At 40.0% G+C, this 27,440-nt stretch overlaps 3 protein-coding genes across 9 annotated transcripts in view; 1 reads left to right on the forward strand and 2 right to left on the reverse strand.

Moving 5' to 3' along the window:
* The window catches only part of ggps1 (geranylgeranyl diphosphate synthase 1), a 37,400-nt gene extending 26,207 nt beyond the window's left edge, over positions 1-11,193 (reverse strand). Inside the window, exons 1-2 of the mRNA XM_044214553.1 lie at positions 11,135-11,193; positions 9,264-9,334 (exon numbers count right to left, since the gene is read on the reverse strand). The gene's annotated coding sequence lies outside the window, so the exon portion shown is untranslated. The remainder of the gene's footprint in view (positions 1-9,263; positions 9,335-11,134) is intronic.
* LOC122884527 (geranylgeranyl pyrophosphate synthase) lies at positions 354-14,682 on the reverse strand. 4 transcript variants are annotated; one of them, XM_044214548.1, is made up of 4 exons: positions 14,554-14,682; positions 11,135-11,227; positions 9,264-9,334; positions 354-1,943 (listed from the first exon to the last, which is right to left on the reverse strand). In XM_044214548.1, exons 1-4 carry the CDS (start codon positions 14,597-14,599, stop codon positions 1,140-1,142), a joined length of 1,014 nt encoding a protein of 337 aa, XP_044070483.1. In that variant the 5' UTR covers positions 14,600-14,682; the 3' UTR covers positions 354-1,139. The 4 variants fall into 4 exon arrangements, with proteins under 4 accessions (XP_044070483.1, XP_044070481.1, XP_044070484.1 ...); XM_044214546.1 differs by having other exon boundaries at positions 14,409-14,575; XM_044214549.1 differs by lacking the exon at positions 14,554-14,682 and adding an exon at positions 14,099-14,140.
* A 142-nt stretch (positions 14,683-14,824) lies between these two features.
* The window catches only part of arid4b (AT-rich interaction domain 4B), a 42,869-nt gene continuing 30,253 nt past the window's right edge, over positions 14,825-27,440 (forward strand). For all 4 annotated transcript variants that reach the window (XM_044214537.1, XM_044214538.1, XM_044214539.1 and 1 more), the window contains exons 1-2: positions 14,825-15,032; positions 17,234-17,282. In XM_044214537.1, coding sequence (XP_044070472.1) covers positions 17,277-17,282 — 6 coding nt within the window. In that variant the 5' untranslated portion in view covers positions 14,825-15,032; positions 17,234-17,276. The remainder of the gene's footprint in view (positions 15,033-17,233; positions 17,283-27,440) is intronic.

A 27,440-nucleotide genomic window follows, 5' to 3' on the forward strand; every position in this document is an offset into this window, starting at 1 on the left:
TATGATTTCATTTACTATGGATGATGATGGCTCAATGTTTTGAAATGGTGGCGTGTGTGTGTGTAGGGTAAATGTTTGAGAGATCTTAGATAAGCCATCAGGTCCAGTGTAGGAAGAGGCCTGTAACTACTGTAAAAGGCAGAAAGACACATACAAACAACGTTTTTTTTTGTGATTTTCAATTACAGCCGTGTGCTCAGTAGATGGTGCTGCTTTTCTCTGGAGAAGGGTCCCTCTCTTCCCCATTACATTAAACATGTTCAGTTCAAAACAATAATCATTTTCAAAAAAACTAGCCCTGATGCCACAGGGAGATGTGAAATTTAGTTTCAGTAGTCAGACAAGCCCACAGGTTATCTTTTATAGGTTTTTTTTATTCAATAGATGCAAATAAGTTCTCAACTGCAGAACAGTGTCTCCTTACAAATGTCAGAACTGAATCACCCTCATAAAATATTAGAGATGTTTAGAACTGTGCTGAATCTGAACCAGATGGAAAAACAGTCATCAACAAAGCATCAACAGATTTACATGGCACTCTGGTAGCTTAATGATTAAGGATCACCAAATCACACATCATACACTGGAGACATCCACATCTTATCCTAAACAGGAACTTCAGAAAAAACAAAACATCCAACATTCACGCCGCCCTGAATAAACAATTTTCATTTTGTGGCAAAACATAAAAAAATACATTTATATGCACTGTAGTGCACATCAAAAAGGAAGGCTTTTAAGCTTTGCTGTCATCTTGTTATTTTTCATTTTCAGAAAAGCAAACCAGAAGAAGTTAGCTTCTATTTCAATTCATTTCTTCCACTGACTGCACAGCTACACTTGAATGAAAAAATTGGTGATGTGTACTTTGTTAAGCAACACTTGAAGAATCTAGCGCACAAAAGTGAGAGGCAACATTTGGGGCTGCTTTATGGTCTCACAGCTGCAGTCAAATCTGTTTACCAAAATTCAACTGCTCAAGTTTAATGATTAATTGTGACTCAAAATAGTTTGAATGTAACATACAAGTATGTGCGTTGAGCTAATCAGGAAGGTGTACGTCTGCATCATTAGCAATGCTTCTGTGTTAGTGGAGTGTGCTGGCCTAGTATGTATGTAACAGTGAAAAGTGGATGAGGTCAGTGGTTGTGGCTGGAGCATGGCTCAGTATTGGACTCTGATGTGTCCTCAGCCTCATTATGCATTTTGCTGAGGTGTTTGACAAGGCTCTCCAGTTGAGGGTTTCCCCCGAACTCCCTGATGAGGCGGTAGGCCTCCACTTCCAGGTCCCGCAGAGTCTGACGGGTGTAGGCAAACGAGCCTACCTTCTCCAGGTAATCCACACAGTATCGTTTGATGTCCACATTCTCTGTACGCTGCCTCAGGATGTTCTGCACCTGGGTGCTCTCTGGACGTGACCATATGGCATGAATGGTGGGGAAAGAGAACTTGCCCTCAGTCAGGTCCTCACAGAAGCTCTTGTTCTCGCTGTACTCACGAGAGCTGAGGTTGGCGTAGTCATCGCGGATCTGGAAGAAGAGGCCCAGCGTGTCCAGGAGGGGTTTCAGGTCCTGTTTCCAATCGGAGAAGAGCTGCATCAGGCCCACAGCCAGGCCAAAGAGCCCTCCAGTTTTCTGCAGCACCATGTTGCGGTACTCTTGCTCAGTGGGACAGGTGTAGGTGTCCCTCCAGTGGATGTCCAGGCCCTGACCACGGTGCAGCTCCAGCAGCTGCCGGGTAAACACTCGGACAGCCTCAGGGTGCTCCAGGGTCAGCACCTTCTCCAACCCCAAGAAGTAGACGTAGTTGGCTGAGTTGATAACGGAGGGGATGCCATAGATGCTGTGGGCCACGGGGAAGCCCCGCCGCAGCTTGGAGCTGTCCTCAATGTCATCTATGAGCAAGCTGGCGTTGTGCAGCATATCTGTCACCTCGATGATCACCTGACACAAACAAACCTAATAATTAAACTATACAATTGTGCAGAAATTAACAATGCATAGTATGAGAATTATTGTACCTGGAAAAAGATCATATCAGCTTTTCCATTTCATAGTAATCAATGTTTTTATGTTTTTGCTGTACTAACTTTCAAAAACTGTTACAATGATACTTACACTGAGAAAACGTCCTCTCCCTACTCTGGACTAGTAACACAGACAGTCGGAAGCTCTGTGTAAATGATGCATTACAACTTGTATACAGCAGAGGGTGCCATGTCTATGCTCTTGCCTGCTCTGCTCCACTAGTGAGAGTCTTCATCAGCAAATAAAATAGTTGCTGCTGGAACTAACCAGGCAGTCAGTCAGAGAGAATGAAGAGTTCAGCAAAGACACACTCCAGACTGGAGCTGATTCAGAGACCGACAGGACTGGTGTCCATTCTGCTCTGAAAATCAGATGTCATGCCCGAGAGAGAGCAACAGTGGCTTGATGAGTTCAGAGGAAATGTATTCACATGGTTAAGCAATTACATGGGACACCACAGGGCTTAGCACACTTTCGCACACCTCCTCTAAATAGAGAATGACATGGGCTCAGTACTTAACGTTAGCCATAAATTACGAGTGTATTGACAAGCCCCAACAGCTTTAATACAGTGTGACCCTATATCAACATTAACACAAATGCACTGCTGTGGTGAGTCAAGGGATATGTGGACAATAGACAAATTCTTGTTTAGCCTTCCTCTCAATGAGGTAGCACACATGCTACATAGATATTTTGCTTTCTGAACTAATGTTAAATAACTGCAGTAGTCATTTATCAGTGGAGCACACAGCCATAGTAAAAGTCCTCTGTCCATCAGGAGGAGCCATAACCTGATAACCAATAAAGACTTTGTTTCACGTCCATGTTTGACACAAAACAGCCAGGTTTGCAATCACGTGTCTGCTGTCTTGAGCTGGTCGTGCAGCCTGCTGGAGTGCTCTGCTGATATAAAAGACAAGTGGTGTGGCCTGGTAATGAAAGCTGTTTGTATGGGGCTAGGGAGCACAAAGAGAGGCTCAGTGGGTCAGGCAGATGGCCAAGGCTGGGCCAGTTAAGCAGTTTATCCGCCAAACACAACCTTTCCTGCGGCAGGGTCCCGACACTCGCTCACCCTGCAACCTCAGTGAGCCACTTACAAGAGAGGGGGGTTGTGGGTAAAGCTACAATGAATGCACACATGAACGAGAAAATGGAATATTACGCAGCCAAAAACATACTCAAGGATTCAGAGGTTCATGCAAACAGACTGGTCTTAGTGAATTACAATTCCATGTCAGGACAAAGGAACAAGTGCACAGTCAAGACAAAAGTTGAAATTCACATCAATAACAGCCTCAGATAGCAGCTATCAAACCCAAACACCAACAATTTTCACGTTTTGGACTTCCGAGTGTCTGTGTTCTCCAAGGAATCTGTCGCTGTATGATGCTGCTGTTTAAGTGCCGAGTGCTTTCTCTGCTCCGCAAGACTTCATTGATTATCACCAGAGGTTACTGACTCAGAAACTCACTGTTTGCCAAAGCTACAATCAGTGATCCATTAAGAATGCAGACTCCTTCACAACAAACGAGTGCACTGAGTCCAATATATTGAGGGGAAATAACTCTGAAACAGACAAGTCAGTTATGTGCACACAGAAACCTGTCTCACTTAGAGACTACAGTAGGTGCTAACCTCCACAAGTACACAAGAGTCAGACTGCAGGACTGGCCAAGGTTTTAACATTGTCATCCCATATGATCACACACCATGCCTACAGCCGTTTGTCATTCAAAAATGCTCTCTCATTCATCTAGAACAGCAGATTGTGTGTACAAATAGAATACATGGCAGATGTCCTACCAAGACATCTTGACATTTTGTAAAATGCTCAAGAAGCCACAGTATAATCTTAAACAGGGATTTATGTTTTGTATGTTTTTTAAATCACGTTTTTGTTGATGCCGTGTCCCTCCTGTTTGTCCTCATCTCTTGTCTTGTCTTGTCTTTGATGCTGTGAGTCGAAGCGAAGACAATTCCCACAATGTGGATAATGGAGCTCATAACTAATCAACTAACTTACAATACAGGGTTCTCCAGCAGTGTTTTATAGAAGTGGTGGGTCACCTCGCCTGAACCAAATACTACCTTCACTGTCATCATAAAAAATGAGTACACATTTATGAAACATTTAGAGAATAGAACAGAGGAGCTATTTCAGCAAAGGTCAGATATTTAATGAGTGTGGCTATTGCTTAGGCTGTCATCTACTAACTAAATTGATCACAAGATGAGATGTGTCAGGAACTGTCTAGCTAACTACTGCAGCTAAGCTATTTCTGTGAAATACCTGCAATACAAATGTATTACAAATGTGCTGTCCAGCCTGATCAGACTTTACTGCAGTACAATCTGCTGTTGTCACGACCTCTTATCGGCTCCACGTAACGACAACCCTCTAACACATTACAGGTTGTATACAGACATTTGACCTCTTTAAAAAGGGATAACTTTTATTATAACACTGTCCAGCAGTTATGAGTTGCTACACATCATATTTGATATGCTAACCTGCAACCCACTTCCTAGTTATTTTCTCATGGAGGCAGCTACATTATAGTCTCCCTCTGCATTCGCCACATTAAAACCTACAAGAAGCTCTAAGCCCGAGGCAGCAGACATTCTCATGAAAGACACGTTTCAAAGTAAAAGACCGAAAATAGTATACAAAAGCTAACCTTTCAACATTGTCACAGAGAACAGGAGGAAGCCAGCCAGCTCAAGGCTTCCAGCCCACATGTCCAAGTGTCCCCGGGTAAGACACTGAACCCCAAGGGCTGTGCCTTCGGTGTGTGTGAATGCTTAGTTAGTTTCTCTGGACTGATGAGCAGTTAGCACCTGCCATCAGTGTATGAATGGGGTGAATGCAATATGTAGAGTGAAGCGCTTTGAGTGGTCGGAAGACTAGAAAGGCGCCATACAAGTACAGTATACAATTTACCATTTACCAAGGTAACTGAAGTGTACAGGGGGAATTTCCCAAGCCTCCGCAACCTGTGCTGTACTACACTGTAGAGAAGCACATATGGGGGTAAAAACTTCATTGCCAAATGAATGAGACAGTGTGCCACTGTCACTGCCTCCATCTATCTGAAGGCACAGTTGTTTCCATGGCGGCGACTTCTTGGCAGCAGTGTGCTAATGATGATGAGAGGAGTCTGCATGATGGGTTCAGCAGGAGTTTACAGAGCTGCTACACAGAGAGAGAGGGGGGAGACAGAGGGAGTCATAGGGGGAGATCATTCTTCGATATGTGAGGTAAATTTAAACCTCAACTACCCGCTGTACCGTAACAAGGAAATTCTGTCTGAAGTGGAATTATCAGGAGAACAAAAGTAGATTTGGTTACAATCTGCATATGAATGAATATGAATGAACTGCCAACCAATCTGCATCAAAAGCTGATCAGTCAAACTCAAAACTCTAAGGTAACATGTCATTGAAGCCTCAACAAGCATATGTGCTCCTGAATTGAAAATGGCAGCACTTAAGTCTAGAAACGTAGCATCTAATGTGAAAATAATGAAAAATGCCACTTTGAATGTTGAGTCGCTCCTTTTATTAATTTTGCAAACTGAATTCATTCATTTGAAGACATACAACCCATTATAATAGTAGCAGAGTGAAAGCTGTGATTAAATATACCTCCACTGATGCAAAGTGTGAGATGGAGGGCTGACATGACAGGATTGATCTATAATACTCAATAACTCCTAAGAAGAGACTGAGCACTTTATTACTCTTTGACAGGCATTTTTTATTAAGGCCTGAAACCAGTCATCACATCGGGGGGAGACTTTTATTGTGCACTGGAAGATAAAATGACCACAGGAGACAACAGTGCAACCTCTGAGCTTTGCTGCAGAACTAGGATTCCTCTATTTGGGGGTGGGGGTTATAAAACATTCAGGACAAGGGAAACCTGTTGAACAGCAAACCTAATGAGACCTGACAGGCTCAGCACTTAGCATTCTGCACTGCAAAAGGCATGTAGATTAAGAAAACACAGATTAGTCTCCATATCTTCATCACTGGACACAGGACCAGTATTCAGCCACAACAATGCTAATGCAATCAAAATAATGAGGTCAATGGCCTGATCTCCCTAAGCAGACAGTGGTGAGGGTCCTGCTCAATAAAAGCAATACATCCTAAATGGCTAATTTGAAATTAATCTGACTAAGGAAAAGCAGGAATGCCATTCAACCTATCTGTATATGCACTTCAATATGTCTGTTGCAATCTAATCAGGCAGCATCCAAGAATATGATACAACACTGTAGTGGATGAGTGGAGGTGTATGTTTGCCTGGGAAGCTGTCTGTGACTTGAATCATGCTAATCCTTTGCTCACAGGGGTGATCAGGAACACAAGAAGCTCACTGGAGATAAATGTGGGTACAGTATGTCTTAAAATACACAATCAATCAATTCCTAAATACTGCCAAATATTTCCTTCTCACTACCATTTACGGCACCATTTGGAATATACTGTATAGTTAAACAATTAGCTACCAAAACCTACTCATTTTCATTCTAAAAGCATACATTAACACTGATTTTAAGGCTTTCTTTAAAGATAGACAGTGCTGCCTGCCATCATACTCCACTGTAGCACCATCATCCCACTTCCAAAATAAAGTGTTAGATGCATTTTATCATGCAATATTAGCATACAATAAACAAAAGATCCTGGTAACTAGCCCCATCATATTCAGGAATCCTGGAGAAACAGCTGGATTGGAAACAACAGCTATTGCAACTAATACAAGTTCTTATGCAGTGATTACCATCAATTTGGTGTCTTCCTTTTTCCATCCAACTTTAAAAAGAGAAATCTAATGTGACTGGGGGAAAAAACACAATGCTTTAGAGTCTGGGAATTAAACCAATTTCCTAGCAGTTGGCTTGACAACAGCTCACGTGCAGTAAGTTAAAGTGCTTAGTGAATATAATACACTAAGCACCTCAACTCACAGGGAAGTCTTGCTTTCACTCCCACCAGAAACACCACTCTCTCGTTAGAAACTCAGTCTGATAGAGACCATGTCTTATAAAAGCGCCTTTCCGAGTAGTGATGGGATTCATGCCAGAATCTACTCGAAGAGATTTTTATTATTTTCAGATGGTGTAGAGTAAATATTAAGAGAAGGGAAGGTGGCACATGAAAATTCTGACATGGTATGGATGAACAGTCAAGGGAAAAAGGCTGAACTTGTTCAGCCAGTTGTCTGAGTAGTAGGAGGAGGTTGGGTGTCACATGACCAGCATGCACATAAACTCATAAAGACAAAGACGTGTCCTGAACGTGAGCGCCAAAACAGGAAATAGAAACTGATATGAATGAAAATACAGTGAAGTGAAATAAATAAGGGCATACACATTTTGGCAAAGCTTTTATCTACACAAATTCATTTTTCTAATCTTTTGCACATTATTTGCACATTCCTAACCCAAAACAATAGTCATTCTTTTAGGTATGGACACTATTAACTGTCAAAACACAACTAACTACAGTCTAGGCGAAAACCATCATGACTGGACTTGGAAGCAATCTTTAACGCTATGCTATATTTAAAAGCAGAAGTGGCAGAGTATAGAAAACCTATAATCCTGATTTATATCAAAATGTTATTAATCTTTATGGAAATGGGAAAAATACAGTTTTAGTGGGCAGGTCTCCCATCTTCTTGGATTCATGAAAACTTAATCTGAAAGTCCTTGATGACTGAATTGTGTTTCTGTTGTATAGCACTTAATTTTGTTTATATTGTGGCCAACAATAGCTAGTTAGCTGCCATTGTTTTTAAAATATTTGTTAAGTGCTCTTTATGATATTATTAAATAATGTTATTATTAATGTGCCACCACTGAGCAACTTGAAAGTCCCGAGTCATGAGTAGACACCAAAACAGTAGATGTAACAGCTACCTTGTCAGAAAATGCCTTTTCAAAATTAAGAATAGAGAGGAGACAGTGCAAGTGTTGTGAATACATCCACAGTAGGCAGGACTTCATCAGTGTCATAGTTTGAATGACACTTCATGATTTTTAAAAAACTTTTTTTGGGTACATATTTAATTAATTCAAGGCTGCATTTCTATGTAAATGATTCCTTCATTATTCAAGTTTAAAAGGAGCTCCACTGTGCTGTTCTGGGGGTGGGGACTGCATCATAAAAATGGTAAAACAATGAAGAAATGTGAACACAGCATAAGATGCCCTGGATCTGACACAGCTTGGTATTGTTAGTCACAATTTAGTCTTAACCCACAAAGCCTTTGATGGGCTTGATTTGCTCTCCAACTGGCTAAACAGCCATTCACCACCTTTTTGAATCGCTCCACAAAATGTGTGATGTGGGCGGCAATTCAGAGGTCTGGAAACAGACTAATGGACTGTGCCTTTGAGCAGTCAAACCTCACAATTATCTCTTAAAAACAGTTAATATTGTAATGTAAACACAGTCACTATTAGTGACAAACACACAACGATAATTCCTGTATCACCCAACTCTGCAGCTTTACAGAGCTTTTTGCCCTCATGTAGCTTCTTGTTTTGGTTTTAGACACCACAACTTTACTGTATGGTTCATTCTCACTTCAGTCTTAAACTTGTTTGCAACAGCAGCAAGTAGCCATTTTCAGCTAAAATAAATAAATAAATAAAACCTGCCCAGCACCAAACCACGGACAAACTTAGCAACTAGCTGATGAAGAGAGTCGAACATCTAGCAAGCTTAAGATCCAGATATTTTTCTCAGCAGTTGGTGGAGACCAAACCAAAATTAAGATTTAGGCTATACTTTCCTTAAGACAAACTCTTTAACGCACCATCTATATGGGCAAACAAAATGCATCCAACTTCAAACAATTCATGAAATCAGCAATAAGGGAAAACTGCATTTTTCAACCTACAGATCAAACAAATATAGAAAAGGATAACTGTTGTGTTTTTGAAAACATTGCTCCACCTTTTCATTTCATTCCACTTGATCCTGAGCTGCATTAACCTCCTGTAATAAATCATAGGTGCTCTAAGCTCTACATCCAAGCTTTACATTTATATTCAGTTAGGAACAACTCAGCTGACAGAACACTCTGGTTACTTTACAAAATAAATTGCCTATTCGGAATGAGCACAGCATCATTTCACCTTCCTGGGCCCGTCTGCAACAATAAACATCACACGACTCTGAATGTTATTAAGAGGCTTGAAATGGCCGATTTCTCACCTGCAGTTTGTCCTCTGGAACATTAAGCCAGTGGTTAAATGCTTGGGATAGTTTTGTCCTCACCTGCTTTCCTGAGAAGAGAGCAGAAAACACGTTTTATTGTTTTAATAGACATATGTACTGTAGTATGCAAAGGAAAAAGATAACCTGTAAAAAAACAGGGTGTTAGCTTAGGCTTTGCTGACATTAGTATTTTTTCTTTGAGTCCTTATGTTGCTGATATTTAGGAATGCACACTCTGTTGAGGTCTATATTAACGCTGCTAGTAGATGGTGGCTAAATATTCCCAGAGAAACCAAACTTTAAAGGAAAAGTACAATGTTTCAGAACCTGTCACCTGTTCAGCCACTATAACCACAGGTAAGCATGTCAGACTGATCTCACTCTCACATTGTAGACATACACCGCTCTGCAAGAAACAGCTTTACGAAAATATTCTAAAAATCACACAGATTTTAAAAATAGAATCAAGCAGTTATTTAAAGGTTAACATTTCACCCATTAATCCATTAACTCAGTTTTTTTGTATTGCAGAGCTGATTCGGAGTTAATCATGCAGGAGGGCCTGGGCACACAACTCTGTTTAGGCAACAGTGGAGGTGGTATGTGACGTGGATAGAATAACTGAGTCAAAAAAGTCAAAAAAAAGAAAAAAGAAAAGAAGAAGTCGTCTTGTAGCTGGCCTAAATGAAGCACAGGAAGTGTTCTGATTTTCACAGACAAGGTTTAAGGCCTGTTTTTCTTTGACCCCATTAGACTCTGTTGTAAAGCCATTTCCAGCTGAGTGCTCACATCGTGACGAGGGTGAGTGCAATTTTAAGCAAACCTATAGATATATTTGCCAAAACTATGACAAAAAGACCCAGGTTTATAATACTGGAAATGTTCCTTTAATGGGAATGTCTGTTGCAAGACTTTAAAATAATCTTATCTTATGAGCCTAAATGACACAGTGACGCTGCAACAGAGGAAACACCCCAACTAACTGAGACTCTTAGTCCTATTTACCCAAATAAAATTCTGGTCTTAGGTCAGTCACTTCTCCACTGACAATAAGTGACCAATAAAAACTGGAGAAACAAATAAAGACTGTCTCCTAAACAGCAGCAAGTGAGCGCTCGGTCAAGAGAAATAAGACTTAGCAAACTGGGGTGTTAAAACATCCACACAACTACAGTTTGCTGACTATGGGTATTAAAATTATAATTTCTCAAACCGTTCCATTTCATTACTGTTTGGGGCCATCAATGTGTAAAGTACAGCCTCAAATATGAGTACATTACATTACCAATGTGACAAATCTGTTCATGTTCAAACCATCACCTACTGTTTTTACAGTGAAATGTTTAAATGAAAACCATATAATTTAGGTCTGAACAAAATGACACCAATAACATAGTGAGACTGCAAAAACAGATTTGAAATATAAGTACCATATTAGTCAGTTGTCATGATTGTGTTCCAAATGCACTATGTGAAACAAAACGTAGTTCAGTTTTTGACTGAGTTACAATGGATGAATTTAACGCCCTTAAAGTTCAAACCAACTGTGCCACAGCAGTAACATACGGTATATACACTTATATGAAGTTAAGCAGCATCTCCTAACACAAAGCTAGGTGTTATCCCCTCACATGTCATGCAGCATGCAGTTTACAGTGAATGCTGGGTGCATGTTTTTTGTGATTAGGTCTGCTGCATGTATGCTAGAGCCATAGTCACATTCATCATTATGCTGATGTTATGATCCAGTGTGACTAACAAGAAGGTCCAGTGTGACTCATCAGCAGTAAACACGGCTTTTGATAACTCTGTGGCTGCATGTCTGTATGTGTCCACCTCTGCAGTCACTGACATGGAAAAAGACTCACCTGGCAGTTGCAACAAGTACTTGTATGGTTCCAACAGAATTCGCTCAGAGGCAGCTTCCAAGTCACCGTCCATGGCTTCAAGTTCACACAAATCTATAATCGGAAGACAAAGAACACAAAAAAGTAAGGAAAACCAAAATGCAATTGTTGAGCGTCATTTTTGAAGATAAATGAGCAGCCTCGAGTGTACTACAATCTAATGTTTGTCAGCGTGTGTATATGCCATTAATTTGCATGTGGCAACTGACTGGTTCATGGAAGATGAAAAAACAACAACAACAAAAGAATTGGTATTTCAGTTTCACCCATCTGGAACTACATAATGAAAAAACAAGTTTCCTAGTTTTTAAGTGTTAATCCCTCAAGACTCGGATGAATTTTGAATTGGTTAGTGTTCCATACCAAAATGACACCATGTGTCACAACCATGTGTGTTCTGTTTTGCATTTTGTCTGGGTTGGAGAGACAGCAAGCTCAAATAGTGGCAGTGCCACTGACCTGCTGCTGTTTATGGCACCTGCCACTGAGATGCCATGGCAACTGCTAGTGAGATGCCTACGTTTATAGTTTATGAATCAGAATCAGAAATACTTTATTGATCCCCGAAGGGAAACTCTTTGTTACAGTAGCTCGCCTTTACGTCAGTGCACACAGGAGAAAGTACTAGCAAAAAATATAAAACACTATAAAAACAGGTCAGAAAATAAATTAAGTACCAGGTGGGTATAAGTAAGATAAGTAAGATAAAATAAGTGTGAAGTACCAAGTGGGTTTACCGGTTGATGATGATAATACAGTATAATAATACAATGTAATAAAATAAGTAATAAGCAGTGGAATAAGTAATAAGCAGTGTGTTAATGATAACAGTCTTCAATGTTGTATTAGACTGGCTAGAAGTAGCAAATGACGTGATTTTTGCATTAATTTGCAAGTTTTCTGAATAATAAATCATTTAATTTATATATAATTCCTATATATATTTAATACATTACATTTAATACTAATTGTTTTAATGACTTTTAGTATAATTTAATTTATAATAATTTCAATCTGAATAGGTGAACTATTTGGTGTTCTTTAAACTTCCTTTTAAGAGGCAGAAACCTCGAGCAGAACCAGACTCAGGGTGGGCAGCCATCTGAGAGACATCAAGCTCAAATAGTTGTTGTAATACCATTGAATTTATTGTAATCTTTGGGTTTATTCATTGTTCTCCATAAAAACAACACTTACTAGTCATAAGAACTGTAGACCAGAGAATTTGTACCCCCCATTCAAATATAATGAATTTCTAATTTAAAGGCAGGAGAGCAGCTGTGGGTATATGGGCTCGTGCTAAGTCCTTCAGTTGGCAGTTACATCCAAAAGTCAAGCCACAAAAGCCAGTCATCCCTCTGACCTGTTGTTGATTGAGAGCTTATTGAAATAATAGTGATATTACTGAGCTCTGAAAGTTAAAAGGCTTGGTGTCCACACTCACACTAGAGTAAACAGAAGTAGTGAAGATGTGTATAATTCTAATTAGTGATGCTTGTGGCGTGTTCGTGTTAGGTTACTTGTATCTGTTATTTCTCAGCACCAAACTCAAAGCTGGCTCTTAACTGACAGATTGGGGAACCAGGGTTGAGTTGACAGAACTGTAGTTGAAGAAATTGCAGAAACAAGTGTGTTGACATGACAAGAACATTGTCAGACTCGAAGGCCATCTTGGTGTAACTGATATCAGAGACATAACTGCAACATGCTGCCACACACTTTGCAGCAAAATACACAGGAACTGTGTGGGTATCATTTGTGAGTGATACTTTTACTCACTTATCGTACTTTTCCTTTAAATAAACACATACCTGAGACACAGGGAATGCAATGAGAAATGCTAAACTAATGCGTTGTTTGTAAAGCTTTACATTAAAAATGCTCTCATCTAAACCAAACAATTTTTTTTGGACAAATCCAATAAAATATTTTCATGATGTAATGCATGTGTCCGACACATGTGCAGAGCCATGAAATCCCCTTGTGCATGGTTAGACACTGATCACATGATAGGTTAAGATAAAACAATCATGTTACTGTTGAATCACAGAAATGGTGACGAGTGATGTAGCAACAAAAATACAAAAGGTTGGGCTGTCTGCAATCATCCCCAAAAATGACTTATTCTTTACCTAACACGGCAGTTTAGGTTTAGTTTCATAAAGGCCCAGACTGCATCATTTACAAACCCGTCACATCATAAAGACCTATAAGCCAATCAACCTAAAAAAAAAAAAAAAAACTAAGTGTGAAACCTCTATCTTGATAAAATAAAATTGCTTGTGATGTTGATGCACAGCCTCACAGCTACTCATTATAATTAAATTATCAGACTGCCATGACATTTTCCATCAAATAACACCAGAGACGGTGCAATATTATATTAGAATGACTTGGTCTCTTGTTAGGTAGAGTCATCAGTGCTTTTCAAAAGCTGACACCCTAGTATGCAGATAGAGATTTACTAATTTAATAGGTACAAATGTACTATCTAAAAACAGCCTTGCACTAAACATAATAAACTGGTAATTCAGTGTACAGTATAGTAGTAGCAATATAGTATAATGCCACACTTAACGTTATTTGGGGGAAGTGGGAAAACAAATATGTAATGTATACACATTTTATCATCATCTCATCTGCAAGTGCCTAACTATAATTATCAAAATCTAGGTCATTTCCCATTAGATATGTCAATTTCACTTTAAAACACAACCATTCCTCGGTTCAATTATATCTATTCCATACGTGCACTTTGAAATGCTATGATATTGAGATTCAACCAAAAAGGCAAAAGTAGAGTATTAAAAAAAAGTTTTTCAAAAGAGAAGTTAATGTTACTGCAGCAAGTTTTCCCGTCATGTTGACAATGTGCATCCTTTGCCTTTCCTTCATGTCCCTTCCAGTGTTTTTAACTCCACCCACCTTGGCTGCTGTCTGACAGTCTGCTGACTTGCCGGTATTGTATTCTTGTTAGCCAGACTGCTAGTTAGCTAGCGTTAGCAGGCTAACATACACGCGAGGGTATACCACCGTTGAGCATTTCTTTCTTTCTTTCTTTTTCAAAATAAAAACTTCCAATTCATCGCTGGTCGACTAATGCACAAGATATGTCTGCCACATCTACACTTAATATATTTTTTGGTCCGTGTGTTACTGGCTAACTCACCAGATGCTATGCTAAGCTAGTGCCGTCACCGCGACGTACTATACAGTTTAGATGAACTAACGTTACCTATATATGCTTCGTCTTCGTTACAGAGCAGGCGCAGAGTAGGTGGGGAATGTAACATGGGTGCCTCGCACATTGTGTGTTACAGTTAAATTTCTACATGTCCCGGTAAAAGCTTCCGACCTGTAAGCACGTCTGAAAAACACACCTCCGTGTTGTCGGGCCAGTCCGTAATTCATATCCAACGCACACATGTGTTCCCAAACTGGGGATTGTAGTCTTTCAGCATTTTCTCTGTGTATTGTGAGAGCCACCCAGTAGGGTTACTTCGTACACCTTACCACTGATATTTTTCTCCTGGGTCAGCCAATCCTGTGCTGCTAAGGCGTTTCCCTTCATTGTGCCATCCAATGGGCAACCGTACCTTTGGGAGAGGCGGGGTTAATGTGCCCGTCAATCATTCTCAGGAGGCGGGGAAAGGATCACAGAAAGAGCTAGGCTAGAGGAGCTACCCAACAAGGCGAACAGCAGCGCTCTGCGAAAACGACTTTTACCCATCCGCATCCAACATCAACCGGGGGCCAACGGACGACGTTAAAACCTGTCAGATGTCTCACATAAATGTTCCTATGGATTACTAATACACTTTCGTCGAAAACAGAAGTGTTTCTCAACTTGACAGCATAGGTAAGCCTGCTTTTGTTCGGCAAAGCCATCGCTGTTTTGAACATTTTACTAGCTTGCTTCCCTGCTGCTACCAAGCCAACCTTGACGTTAGCTAACTTGTTAACTAATGCTGTGATGTGTTTAGGGGGATTTTAAGGAATGAATGAATTAGGCGACTGGACAGCAGAAAGCTGACGGCCGAGAATACAGAAAAAACTTGGTCAGCTCGATAACAAAGTTATGCTGTAGCCAGCCAAATTAAGCAGATGAGCACAGTGAAAGGTTATGCTACTCCGGGCTTGAATAGTTTCAAGCCTGCTGGACAAGCACCGGAGTGTTGTTGTTGAGCGGAGGAATCCTCGGAGAGGTTGTCGTCGAGCAGCGCCTGTCATGTTGTTCCCTAATAGCCGTCAAAAGTGAGATTACACGAAACCATTGGCGACCTGTATACACTTGGAACCGCTGCGGGATGTGATTTGTCGACCAGCGACTAAACGGTGTAATTTAACAGGTAAACTGCATTGTCAGGCTTTTCTTTTGTGCCACCAGTACCGTTGGCTTCTCACGATTGACTTGTCCAATGTAGGTTGGACCAGACGGGCTACCTTGTATCAGGGAACTCACCCGTTTGATCAATAATGCGAGGTGGACTATTTTCCCTCTGCTAGGGATGACTTGTGTTATTCTCAATGCTGTGTGTGCGTGATCAGTATTTTGCACATTTCCGTAACTGGCAACATCACCGCTGCCAAACTGACTGGCCAGGAATCATTACAGAAGAGCTTTAAATGGGCTCGACGCTTTAGTTAACCACGGTGCTAGGTTTTAGGACAGGGAAAAAAGACGGCCGAGGCTCGGGCTGTGTGTGTGCATTATTGTTGGTGGTGGTCAATCACTCACTGGCAGCGGCTGGTCTAGCAAATTGTCTGGGGCGGATGACTTTGTATCCTCCGCGACCAAGAGCCATACATGAGGGCTGCGACCTTGGCTTCTGTTATAACGATACAATGGTGTAGGTATTAATGCGATGTTGCTGCGTTACAAGTCTTCCTCGAGCTTGACCTTGTTGCGAACCGTTTCGTCGACTTGTTTCTTTGTGAGAAGCAGCCTCACTCAACGTTACTCAGTGAGCAGTCAGCGAAATGCCAGACCAGTCGATAGAGAGAACATTTTGTGAAGAAAGAAAGTGACTTTTAATGGGGCTGCACGGCCGATTCTCACTTTGTTGAACTTAAGGCTGTTATTGCGACACAGCTTTAATATGACATTTGTGTAAAGGTCTGCTTTGGTGCCGTGTTGCCTGCCCATAAGCAGTGGTGTTGTCGCTCTATTTCTGCTGTCGAGTGTACTCTGCGCAGAGAGCAGCTCACCGAGACAAGGGGGAGAAGCGAAAACGAAAAAGGACGGTGTCGGGGCAGTTTTTCTGTAAAAACCGAGATTCGTCTCCGACAGAGAAATGGCTCCGACAGGGGCAGGTGAATTGCGACCACTGGTCCCGCATTTTCCAGTGTTTGTGCGCTGAAGTGTTGTCCTTTTTAGCCGACTGTCAGCTACAGAAATGGCGTCATCCTCTGCTGTAGTGTTGGTATAGTCAGTGCAGTGCAGACAGCAGGCACACCACGCTGCCGTACTCAGAGAACCGAGCACCGTGCGGCTCCTACTGTATATCACTTTATCCTAAAGCACTTCATTATCCGTGCATCTGTGTAGACCGAGGAAGGAAGTCGTCTCTTTGGCCAGCGACTAGTTAGTTTGTGTTTGCTCGCCATTCGTAGCCACCAGCCAAGTCTGACTGCTGACTGACTGACTACAGTGCACTGGGCATTACATAAACGGCTTTAAGGGCTCTGCGAATGAGAGCGATCAGCCTGTCACGGTTTTACTTTGCAACACCGATATTTTTGGGAATGTGGCTCGAAAGCTCGAGCACACATACCATTCTCCTGTGGCATTAGTTAGGATTATTTAAGCAAAGGATCTTTAAACTTTTCGTAAATCAAATTAGAGCCTCAATTCAGAATGAACCCCGCAACCCCTACAAGGAGATTTCATGTGCAGACGACGTGTTTTGTAAAGTGTGCGTCTACCACCCAGCTTTTTCAGGGCATCCAGCAGTGTAGCAGAAGAAGTGATGTCATCATAACATCACCGTGTCTTGTTGTGTCAGACTGAAGTTGGCACTGTCTGTAATGCCTAACAGCTTCTTCAACCTCTGTTTTCAGCCTCGGATTCGTTACACTGGTCACCTAGAGGACTCATAGAGAGATGAAGGTATGTTCATTCATATTTCTTGCATGTGGTTAATGCCACTGGAAACTCAATCTATATCATTACTACTTCTGCATTACCAGCCTTAACCAGGCAAATCAAACATATAATGTTAAATGCATTATCAGTATTTTCTATGCGTGGCTTCATCCTTCTCATAAATAAGGCTAGTGTGAACTTTTACTAAATGTCAGTTTTGGTCTTGTTCAAAAAGCACAGCCAGGCAAGTGTCTCGGACATAGACCAAAATAATACATTTATTTGTTAAGCATGATATTGAGTTTCCAGTGGCTTCATCTGTATTTGCAAACACAAATTGGGAACTGTAATTTTGATGTTATGCTTTGTTGTGCAGTGTTATTGAATTACATGCTGAGATGGGGCCTGGACATGTAGTAATGTAATATATGTTTAATATTTCATTTTAAAACCGCTTTCATAGAGAGTGTCTAACCTGAATCCATGCTAAAGGTGTGATGCATAATAATACATGAATAGCAGAATAAAAGAGCTGTGAAATTTAGAAAATATTCAAAAGCTCTGGCAATGTTTTCCCCAGCCCTATTCGATTTGAAAGAGTCACAGCTGTCATAGTATTGGAAGAAGGCTGTGATGGAGCTATTTAATCTTTTCTTATAGTTTCAATGGATTGTAGCTGCGGCTGTTGTTATGCCTGCAGGCTGTTGTGTCTTAACTTGTCATATGTTGCCATGTGAGCCATATGTAAAGTCATAACCTGCAGAGTTTGTTTCGCTTTTAAATTAATTGGTGTGACATACAGAAACTTTCACAAGAGTGTGTGTTTTTAGTTACATTTTTATTTGGCACACATAATATATAGCGTAACGAGATCGTGGGAAAAGAATAAAGCAAGTGGAAGATGTGAGCATTTTGATGAGCTTTGTGATTGGAGAGTTAGTAGTCTGTCACTTTGGCCCTAATTATGTTATGCTTATTGTGGTTAATCAAACTATACCACCGCTCACTAATAGACATGTTAGCAGTCTACCAAAGTATCCAAATAAAATGCAAGCAAAAGCACCATGTGACGTGAAAATGGTTCCCGACACATCTTTTTTGCATGATTCGTTAAATTTGGTCAAAACCATGAGGGATGATGAATCATTTCGTTCTGTTACAAAGCTTTACCTTTTCTCTACTTCATACTTCATCTCTACATTTCTGTTGCCTGCATTCATACTTGTCCTACTAGTAATGCTGACTTGAACTGCATGATGATTTGTGGTTATACAATGAATTGTTTGTGTCAGAGGAAGACAGTGGAATTCTGCTTGTCATGACTAGAAATGCATTTCAGTGAACAGAGAGCATCAAGGCACAGGTGATATAGAAACACACGGGGTTAGCAGCTTACACCTAATTCACACTGTAGGCTAGCTTTGCTGCTTAATTTAAAGTAGTGTCTACTTTAATAAAGCTTAATCTGTGAAAATTAATTTAAGTGTTGCCATCAGTGCCCATGACCATTTTGCAGTTATTCTCTCCAGCTGGATAGCAGTAGGCTGTTATTAGATGATTATCATGCTTACACTTGCTTATTTTCATAGCTGCTGACAGAAGTGATGTTTTCACATTGACATTTCTGGTTTAATGTTGTAGCATTTGTTGTTCTTAATAGTTCTTTGAGTCATCTGGCTCTATTGATGCTTGAGGAGTGCTCAATTATTTTACTGCTCTGTATAGTAGGAACATCTGCTCAATGCCTAAACTGTAAATTGCTCTGTAACTAGGACAACTTTTCATTATGTTCGCTTAGCATTTCATGTCCCTTTGGCTTATGATCCACAGCCTTTCTTCATCAACTGCACACACTGCTTTAACTGTGTGCTGGATAAAACACTTTTAACATTAAACATCCTGAAAGTGGACTAATGTGTTGGATAATTGTTTGAATTCTTAATTATCTTAATCTGCAATCTGATGATGTCATCAGGGTTATCTCAGTTTGGGCTTGAGATTTGGGCTTTATGCCATGAAGCGTGCGTTACAAACTGGAGGTGTGGGGTTTGTAAGAAGTGGGCATTTAGAAGGCCAGGAGGTCTAATGAAAGATGCTATTGTGTTGCATTATTGGAAATGTAGGAGTCTTTTTAGAGCTTGACCTATGCTAGAGACTAAAAGTCATGATATCTCTGCCTCTGCTGCTTCAATTGTGACCATTCTGTTTTAAATCTGTCTCTTGTGAGTCCCCTAACGTTTTTTGTAGGCGCAATACTAAAATGCTGGATTACTCCAAATGGCAGTCCAAAGTTGCTCTATTGTGTCAAAACAGTAACTGTTCAGATGGCTTTTGATCAAAGCTGTTTGTAAGAAAATTGCTGTGCTGTGGGAGTGAAATGTATTTAGCGGAGTTATTCCTGCATTTAGACGAGTTAACAGCATGTGGTGCTGTGGTAATATGGTACATACTTAAGCATTTGGGAAGAGACCCTCAGCAGGTCAGGTGCAGTAGACTGCTGTAGTTGAAGGTGAACCAAGTACATGTTGAAATAAATGTTGTTCAGATGAGTAAATTGTTAATATGGTCTGACTTCTGAGTATGTAAGCATGATAATTTGTCGAGCTGTAAAATTATTTGTTGTTAAGGAAGGAGGGAATGGGTGTTAAATAACATCAGCATATTCTTTAAAAGTAAAAAACAAAGTAAGGAAACCTCCACCGAGGCCTCATAGCAAGTAAGAGTATGATACACATCGTTCAGAAGGCATATGCAAAAATAGGGTATTTGCATTTTGGAGTTGTCCATACTTTTGAGTCCACATGTTTGATAAGTGGTCAGGAAATGGGTTGCTTTATAAGATTATAAGCATCAGTGATTTATTAGACCTTGTCTAAAAGCTGTTATCATATTTCTAAATTCAAATGCAGAATTTTATTAAAATGTTTAAAGTTCTGTCCTTGGTTTGAATTGTCTGTGATACTGCAGGAGTGGATTTGCTTGACTGCTCTAAATTGTGGAGAATAAGTGTGTAAACAAAAGGTTGTTATTTTTTTCGAGTTTAAAGCTGCCATGGCATTGCCAAGGCAACTCCTGCTGAAGCACCAGTCACTGGAATTGTGGTGACTCTGGTTTGGACAAAGAGGCGATTCACAGCAGGATTATTGTACATGTGAGCTTGGCTGGGAGGGAGCATAATTCTCCTGCATGCCACTTGCATGTTCCTTTGTTCAACCTACAAGCCTATTCATTAGAGCACAATATAATGGGTCAAAAACTATTGTTTATAATATTTCAGTTACGCTGCTTAGTGCCTGCATGGTATGTTTTAAATAAGTGCGGTTTTGTATGCTTATACAGACATCAATACATTGTAATTCTTAGAATTAAAATAACTGATTTGTTACACTATATAATCTAGTACACTTGATTCGATTTAAGCATTTAATTATGTCATCCTGTTTCCACCACCCTTACCTGGTACAGCAGCTGAATATAAACCAGTTTATGTTCCTAACATCATCTTGCACTGTTGTGTAACTTGAAATATACCAAGATACAATAGTGACACATCCATCCTAACAATAACGTGTGTCATTTTAGCTTTAAAAGGCAACAGTAGTGACCTAAACACTTCTTTAAAATGCAGCCAGGGCGAGGTGATTTGTTGGTGTGAAAAAATAAGACAAAAACTGAAATTCTGATCAGAAGTGGAAATCACACATGATATCTGTAGTTGGATCTCCAATGCCTTAACAGGAGATACAAAAGAAACAATTAGATGATGCACTCATACACACAGTTGCTGTTTTGGTGTCAGAGTGATGACGGGAAATAGTCAGAAAAACAGCAAAGTGTAGCTATCTGCATCATCCCTGAGTTATGCAAATTATTAGTTATTAGCAGTGGATAAAAATAGCCATACTCAGTGTAAAATTACTGTAAAAGTCCTGTATGCAGAGTGAACCCTGTCATTGCTATATATATTTTTTATATATTATTGATATGTTACTACGGATGCATTAAAATATAAGCAAGATTTTAAGTAAATGTTGCAGCTGGTTGAGGTAGAGCAAATTCTAGCTAGTTACTATACTGTTAGTAATTTAATCAATAATAATATATTATATTTTATACTGATCATATATTTTGTATGTAAAATCGTATAGTGCCTGCACACCCATAGTCCATCCACAGAGGTGTTTTCACTTACGATGCCTAATTAGACCTAACCCTAACCCTTCTTTTTGTTTTGTTGTACCCGTCAGGGCGGGATAACTTACCCCATTATTATTTTTATTCGTACATAGAGTCAAGTGAAATCACCTCATTTCCAGTATAGCTTCACCCAATTTACACCTGACTAATAAACCAGATTAATTGAAAACACATGGAGAGCATTGTGGGCATGGAGAGCATTTCATTTGCAAAATAACTAGTAGCTATAGCCTTCAAATAAATGTAGTGGAGTAAAAAGCACAACATTTCCCTCTGACATGTAGTAAAGTAGCAGTATTAAGTTGCATAACATGGAAATACTTCTTAGTTACATTCCACCACTGGTTATTTGTCTGTAAAAATGTGACTGGAGTAGTTGACATCACCTTGACATTGACCCTTGAGCAAAAGGCTTGTATTGAAAATATGGGTCTGTCAGACTTGGATTCAGTCCTGCGAAGTTGTCCTGCACTCCACACCAAAAGCAGGATTTAATGAGTATGATGTAGATAATCTGGAAGTAATGATCTGAGCAATCATAGGCTGTAAATAGTCTATGATAACAGTCTATGATAGTGGACGAAATGGAGCTAGAATAATAGACTCCTATTTTCACTCTCCCACTGCCTCCCATAAATGGCTACTACTAGAAAGAGAAGACTGCTCCCCATTTAACTCAGGGGCTATTCTCTTATCTCCTTCCAGACCTCCCAAATCTAAATACCAGAGCAATGAAATAATATATGCATCAACTCGCATCTGGAAGCAGTTAAACAAACATCTCAACTTGAGTTCTCTAGCTCCCCTGATGCCAATTTATGAAAACCCGTCATTTGTACCATCCACCTTAGATGTCGCCTTTGGGAAAATGCTGGAATTCAGACATTACTAGATTTGTTTATTGACAGAGATTTTGCTTCATTCAACTGGCTGACAAATTCAAATGACCTAGATCTAACTTCTTCAGATATCTTCAGATAAGTTCGGAAGTTAATAATAATGAGACTGTAACTGACTTCACACTTTCATCCATTGTCAAGCTCTCACCATATATTCCTCGCCTGGTATCTACCCTTTATACAGGTTTGCAGGATTGCAGGGGAACAATGGAATCATAGTTTAAAACAGATTAATGAATGCTCTATTAATGTCAGACACTGTCTCATGCAGTTTAAAATAGTACATAGGTTGCACATCTCCGCATCTGAGATAAATAAATGGTTCCCCTCTGTTCCTTCTCTATGCGATAAGTGGCAATCTAATGAAGCTACTCTAGTACACTGTTATATAATGTGTCCTAAGATTCAGATGTACTGGTGCAACATTTCCTATATCATTTCAGAAATTCTTGGTTCAAGAATTGAGCCTGAGCCGCAAACTATTATTTTGAATACTTCAGAGACAGTAAACAACCTCACATAGGCTCATAGACGATTTATCAGCTATTGCCTTATGTCAGCTAAGAAAAGCTTGTTGATGCTGTGAAAGGTTAAAGACATTCCTAATGTTAAAATGCGGCTTGATGGTCTTGTCAACACTCTTGAGGTGGAGAGGATTATCTTTTTTAGGATTATATTAGAGGTAATCAGGTGAACTTATTTGATGCCATATGGCAACCTCTCATTCAATATTTGGAGAAGATAACAAACAGAGTCTAATGCTATTTACAGATTTTTGTTACTACCATAATGTAGGATTCTTTGGTTTGTGGCTGGTGTGGTTGGTTGAGGGTGGGTTGTTTTTTTCCTTTTCCTTCTTCCTCTTCTACTGTGTTATTTTCTACAAGTCAAGAAAATGGTGCCTGTATTAGTTTTGTATATTCACTAATATATAATATTTGCAGAGACTGGTGCAAGTGTGTCTTAATACATCAACAATGTGTTTCTGCATGCGTCCACGGGACAGCCTCCCAGAAACAGCCTGTGGTCTGTTGAGCAAATGACCAGGGATTCCTCAAGCCCCTCCCTGATGACTGACATAAAGTGAGGCCGTACACCATAGTGAATTACAGTCCACAGTTTACATGCATCACACCACAGCTGTGCCATCAGTATGTTTTTTTGTGCGGCTTTTACCTTTTGATAGCTGCCAGGAAGCGTCTTTTTACTGAGTTGTAGAATGAAAATGCTACAGTCACTCAGGCTGTCCAAGAAATGCACTATAAGCAGCAGCTTATTTTCAACTGGCGCTCTGTGGAGTTAGCTGTTAAATTTTTCATGACCTGAGAGTCTTTACTGAGCAGAAACCGATCTCATTCTGCTGTTGCTAGTGTCACTCCAATATATTTTGTTTTGGTAAAGCTGAAATGATTTCAAAGCTCTGACTTAATGTAGCAGCATTGCCTGTATTGTTCCATGACTAGAAAGGCTTAGATACTGAGTAGGCTTTGGATCACTTATAATCAGTGAGGTAATCAGTGAGGTGCTACTACTCTGTTTAAATTGTCTGTATGATACAACAGTACTTTATGGCCAACAACACTGGTGCACCATCGCCTCTAGAATGTGTTTAATGGTTCTTTTGTGGACGGAAAAACAGCTTTTATGGCATGAATAAATTAAAGTTGTTATCTAATGTGATATCTGTGCACATCTGACTGATATCCAAGTAGATCATTCTTACAATTATTACCTGTACGTGCCTTTTTTCCCTCTCAGAGGGATGTATTTAAGCAAAGTGAAGCTACAGTTTTTCAAACAGTTTAGCTTTGTTTCTTTCCATGCCAGCCGCAGGTGCGTTTTGTCACCCCATGCCAAGTCACATTTGTATGTGTTTAATCAAGCTCATGTGCCTGGAGAGTATTTTCCACATCAGTGGAATCGGCACTAGGTGAATAGCCAGAGAGCTGGTCTTGACTGTACCACTGCTATTACCATTACATTAACTTTTGCATGCTGAAGTGGCGCTTGAGGCTCATGATAAATACTGCTCTGCTCTTTTTTTATGACAGTCAGAGCAGCTCTTGTGAGGTGTGTGCTGTTTTAGCTCATTTTAAGTTGGTGAGAGGATGTTACACCTCTCTGAGTTTAGTCATCTTGATTGTTGATCTTCTGAGTGAGGAAAACATGGTCTGTCTTTCAGCACTGGCAGGAGCGATGAAAATTAAAAAAGGAATCAGTGTTTTTCTGCAGACAGCTGTAGGCTGAATGGCAATCTAATCCAAGGAATGGAATTTTCTTTCATAGTTTTAGCTGAGTGCAGGGAGGTGGGGCATTATCATTGGAAACAACAAACCATCCTCTATTTGTGTTGGCATGTGAGCATGACAAATGTAAATCTGGCCTCAGTAGTGTGTTATCACCCGTGCCTTGTTAAGTTGGGGAGGTTTGGCAGCTACAGCTGTCAAGATGACCCAAGCTGCCCTCTCTGACTCAGTAGTGTGACTCTTCCTCTTAAAAGAAGAAGAAAGGAACAGGCTTAGAGCAGAGGAAGCAAAAGGAGACAAGTATTAGTATGACAGAGGACCTTGAACAGTGGTGTACGCAGTAGCAGTTCAGCTTTGTGTTGCAGCCATGACTGACAAGAGAATTGGTTAGCCAGTGGAAATGGCTTCTGCGTCATGTAAACCTGGTGTTGGCAAGGGCAGCTGGTGCTGAGGCCAGACTGCACTAAAGACTAATGAGGTGTTTATCTGAGAGGTAGGGAGGCTGAAGTGCACTGGACTCTGCCCCTGAATCCCATCTGTCAGAATCCCAGAGACACTGGAGAAGAGGCAACTTGTCCTGGCTTGACTGTGACAGGTTCATGGCCTTCTTAACACAGAAGATGCAATTTTTCCATCTGTTAACAAACATGTCTCTGTCCTTTTTTTCTCTTTGCTGCAAGTCTGCGTTAGTTTTTCGATGGATGAGTGTTTGATTTATTATATTATATTTTGATATATATATCTTTTGCTCTCATATTTATTTATTTTTTTTAACCACAGTGCACAGAGAACCCCATCAGTAAGAGTTTCATGTAGAAAGTCTCTTCACAGTACAAGATTTTGAAAGATTATGTGAAACACTATTTTTAATTCAACAAGGCAGTTTAACAATTTTTTTTTTCACAAAGCTGGACTGGATCATTACAGTTGGTATCTGCTGTACTGTATCTGCTTCTACCCTTTGATATCAGTCGGAGCATCCTATTTTCATGAAGTTGCTCTGCATGATAACTTGGCTGAGAGTTAATGTAACACCTGTTTGATTAATGGAAAGGAAGTGTTTTCTAGTCAGATCACCAGTCTGCCTATCCAGATAATCTTCACCTCTGTTAATGTTTCATAAATCAGATTAGTTTGAGGTTTTGTGGTTTGAGTGTGTGGCCCAAAATTGCTACATGTTGTCTGTCAGATAAGATAATGTAGAATTTAGCTTCAGGTAACAAATAAAGTAAAATTAAAGTATTGAGGGATATGTTATGTTCATTTGGATAATTGGACAATGGATTTTTAATCATATTGCTGGTTCACCTGTTACTCCATTTTATCAGGAAGGGCAACATTTTGCTCAAGCATGTGCGGTTAAGTTCACCTAGCATTAGTAGCAGTTCAGTGATGACACAGATTAAGGATGTCCTGATCATGTTTATGTGACCCAGATACTGATCTGAGTCATTTAATATTGAATATCTGCCAAGTTAAAATCCTGGTTGAATATTTATATTTTCCTACATAATACAGCTATACAGCTACTTCTGATGTAGACCTACATAAATAAATCCAATACAGTTAATGTCCTTAGTGTTACAGTATGTATAGTATCCACGGAGAGAGGAGTTTCACTGTGAAATGGTTGTAGTAGGAAGGTGTGAGCAGCATTTGGACAGCCTCTATCCCTAGCTTGAACAAAATACACAAGTTCTAAAGCCCAATGGATTACAATAAACAAAGGATCTGACTTGGATCAGGATTTGTAAATTGATAAAACCAGTTACAAAAGCCCTGTTAGGAGCAGATCAGTTTTGGCAAAGAAATGTTAACCTGCAAATAGTTAAAACATGTTCACAGATGTGGACTTTCACAATTTCAGTCCTAAAGTGGTTTGGTACAAGTATGTGCCACTGAGGCCTACACAGCTGGTTTCAGTGATTAGTTCCTGCACCACTGGCGTAGTTTTTAGTTGGAACAGCAACCTGTAAATCTGTGCCCTCCTCAGGGGAACAACAAACAGCTGTTATGAACTTAGACATGACCCCTAAGATTTATGTATTTGATTTGTATCTCTTAAAGTGTGGTTATAAGAAAGCAAAAATGAAATAAGACATTGGAGAGTTGCTATATCTTGTTGAGTCTTACAAGTAACTTGTAGTATGAAATTTAATATGCATAGAAATGTTTTTTCAGAGTGCTAAATGAACAGAGCCATCTTTCGGTAGTGAATTATGTAGCTAACTTGATGTGAAATTGTAAGGGAGCTTGTTCATTCCACTTGGCATTGCTACACTTCATTCATTCAGAATATAAGATGTTATTTTTTTCAGTGCAGTGCTAAAAAAAAGGTACATTTGCAGTTTTGCACTTTAGAGGAGGAGCTGAAGAAGAAGAAAGAAATACTTGAGTTAAAACCTGCTGGCAGATGTATTTGTCATGTGCATATATGACATGTTGCAACTGGTCTTGATGTGTCCTGTCAGCAGGAAGTGTGGCCCACTTTGGGTCTTATTCTGTCTAAATATACCACTGTTAGGTTAGGCCTTTTCTCGAGCCTTAGTGAAACACCCTAAGTAAATTCATCTCTACACTACATGAACCACAAACATCGCCTGCCCTCATCCACACACAGAAAGTCTGTTTTCACTGTGTACTCTACCCTCCGCAAATCTGTTCTTGAGGGGGAGAAAAAGGTTTGATAAACATCCAATGATGACACAAGATGGTGCTATGTGTTCCGGATAGCTTCTTCTTTGTAGTCATCAAAGCAGTAGTGAAGTGGCCTTTTTGTTTGCTCCCTCAGAGGCTTGTTTTCCAATACCCAGAGCAGATGGTATGTGTTTTCCATGGAT

The sequence above is a fragment of the Siniperca chuatsi genome, linkage group LG11, assembly GCF_020085105.1.
Source record: "Siniperca chuatsi isolate FFG_IHB_CAS linkage group LG11, ASM2008510v1, whole genome shotgun sequence".
Lineage (NCBI taxonomy): Eukaryota > Metazoa > Chordata > Actinopteri > Centrarchiformes > Sinipercidae > Siniperca > Siniperca chuatsi.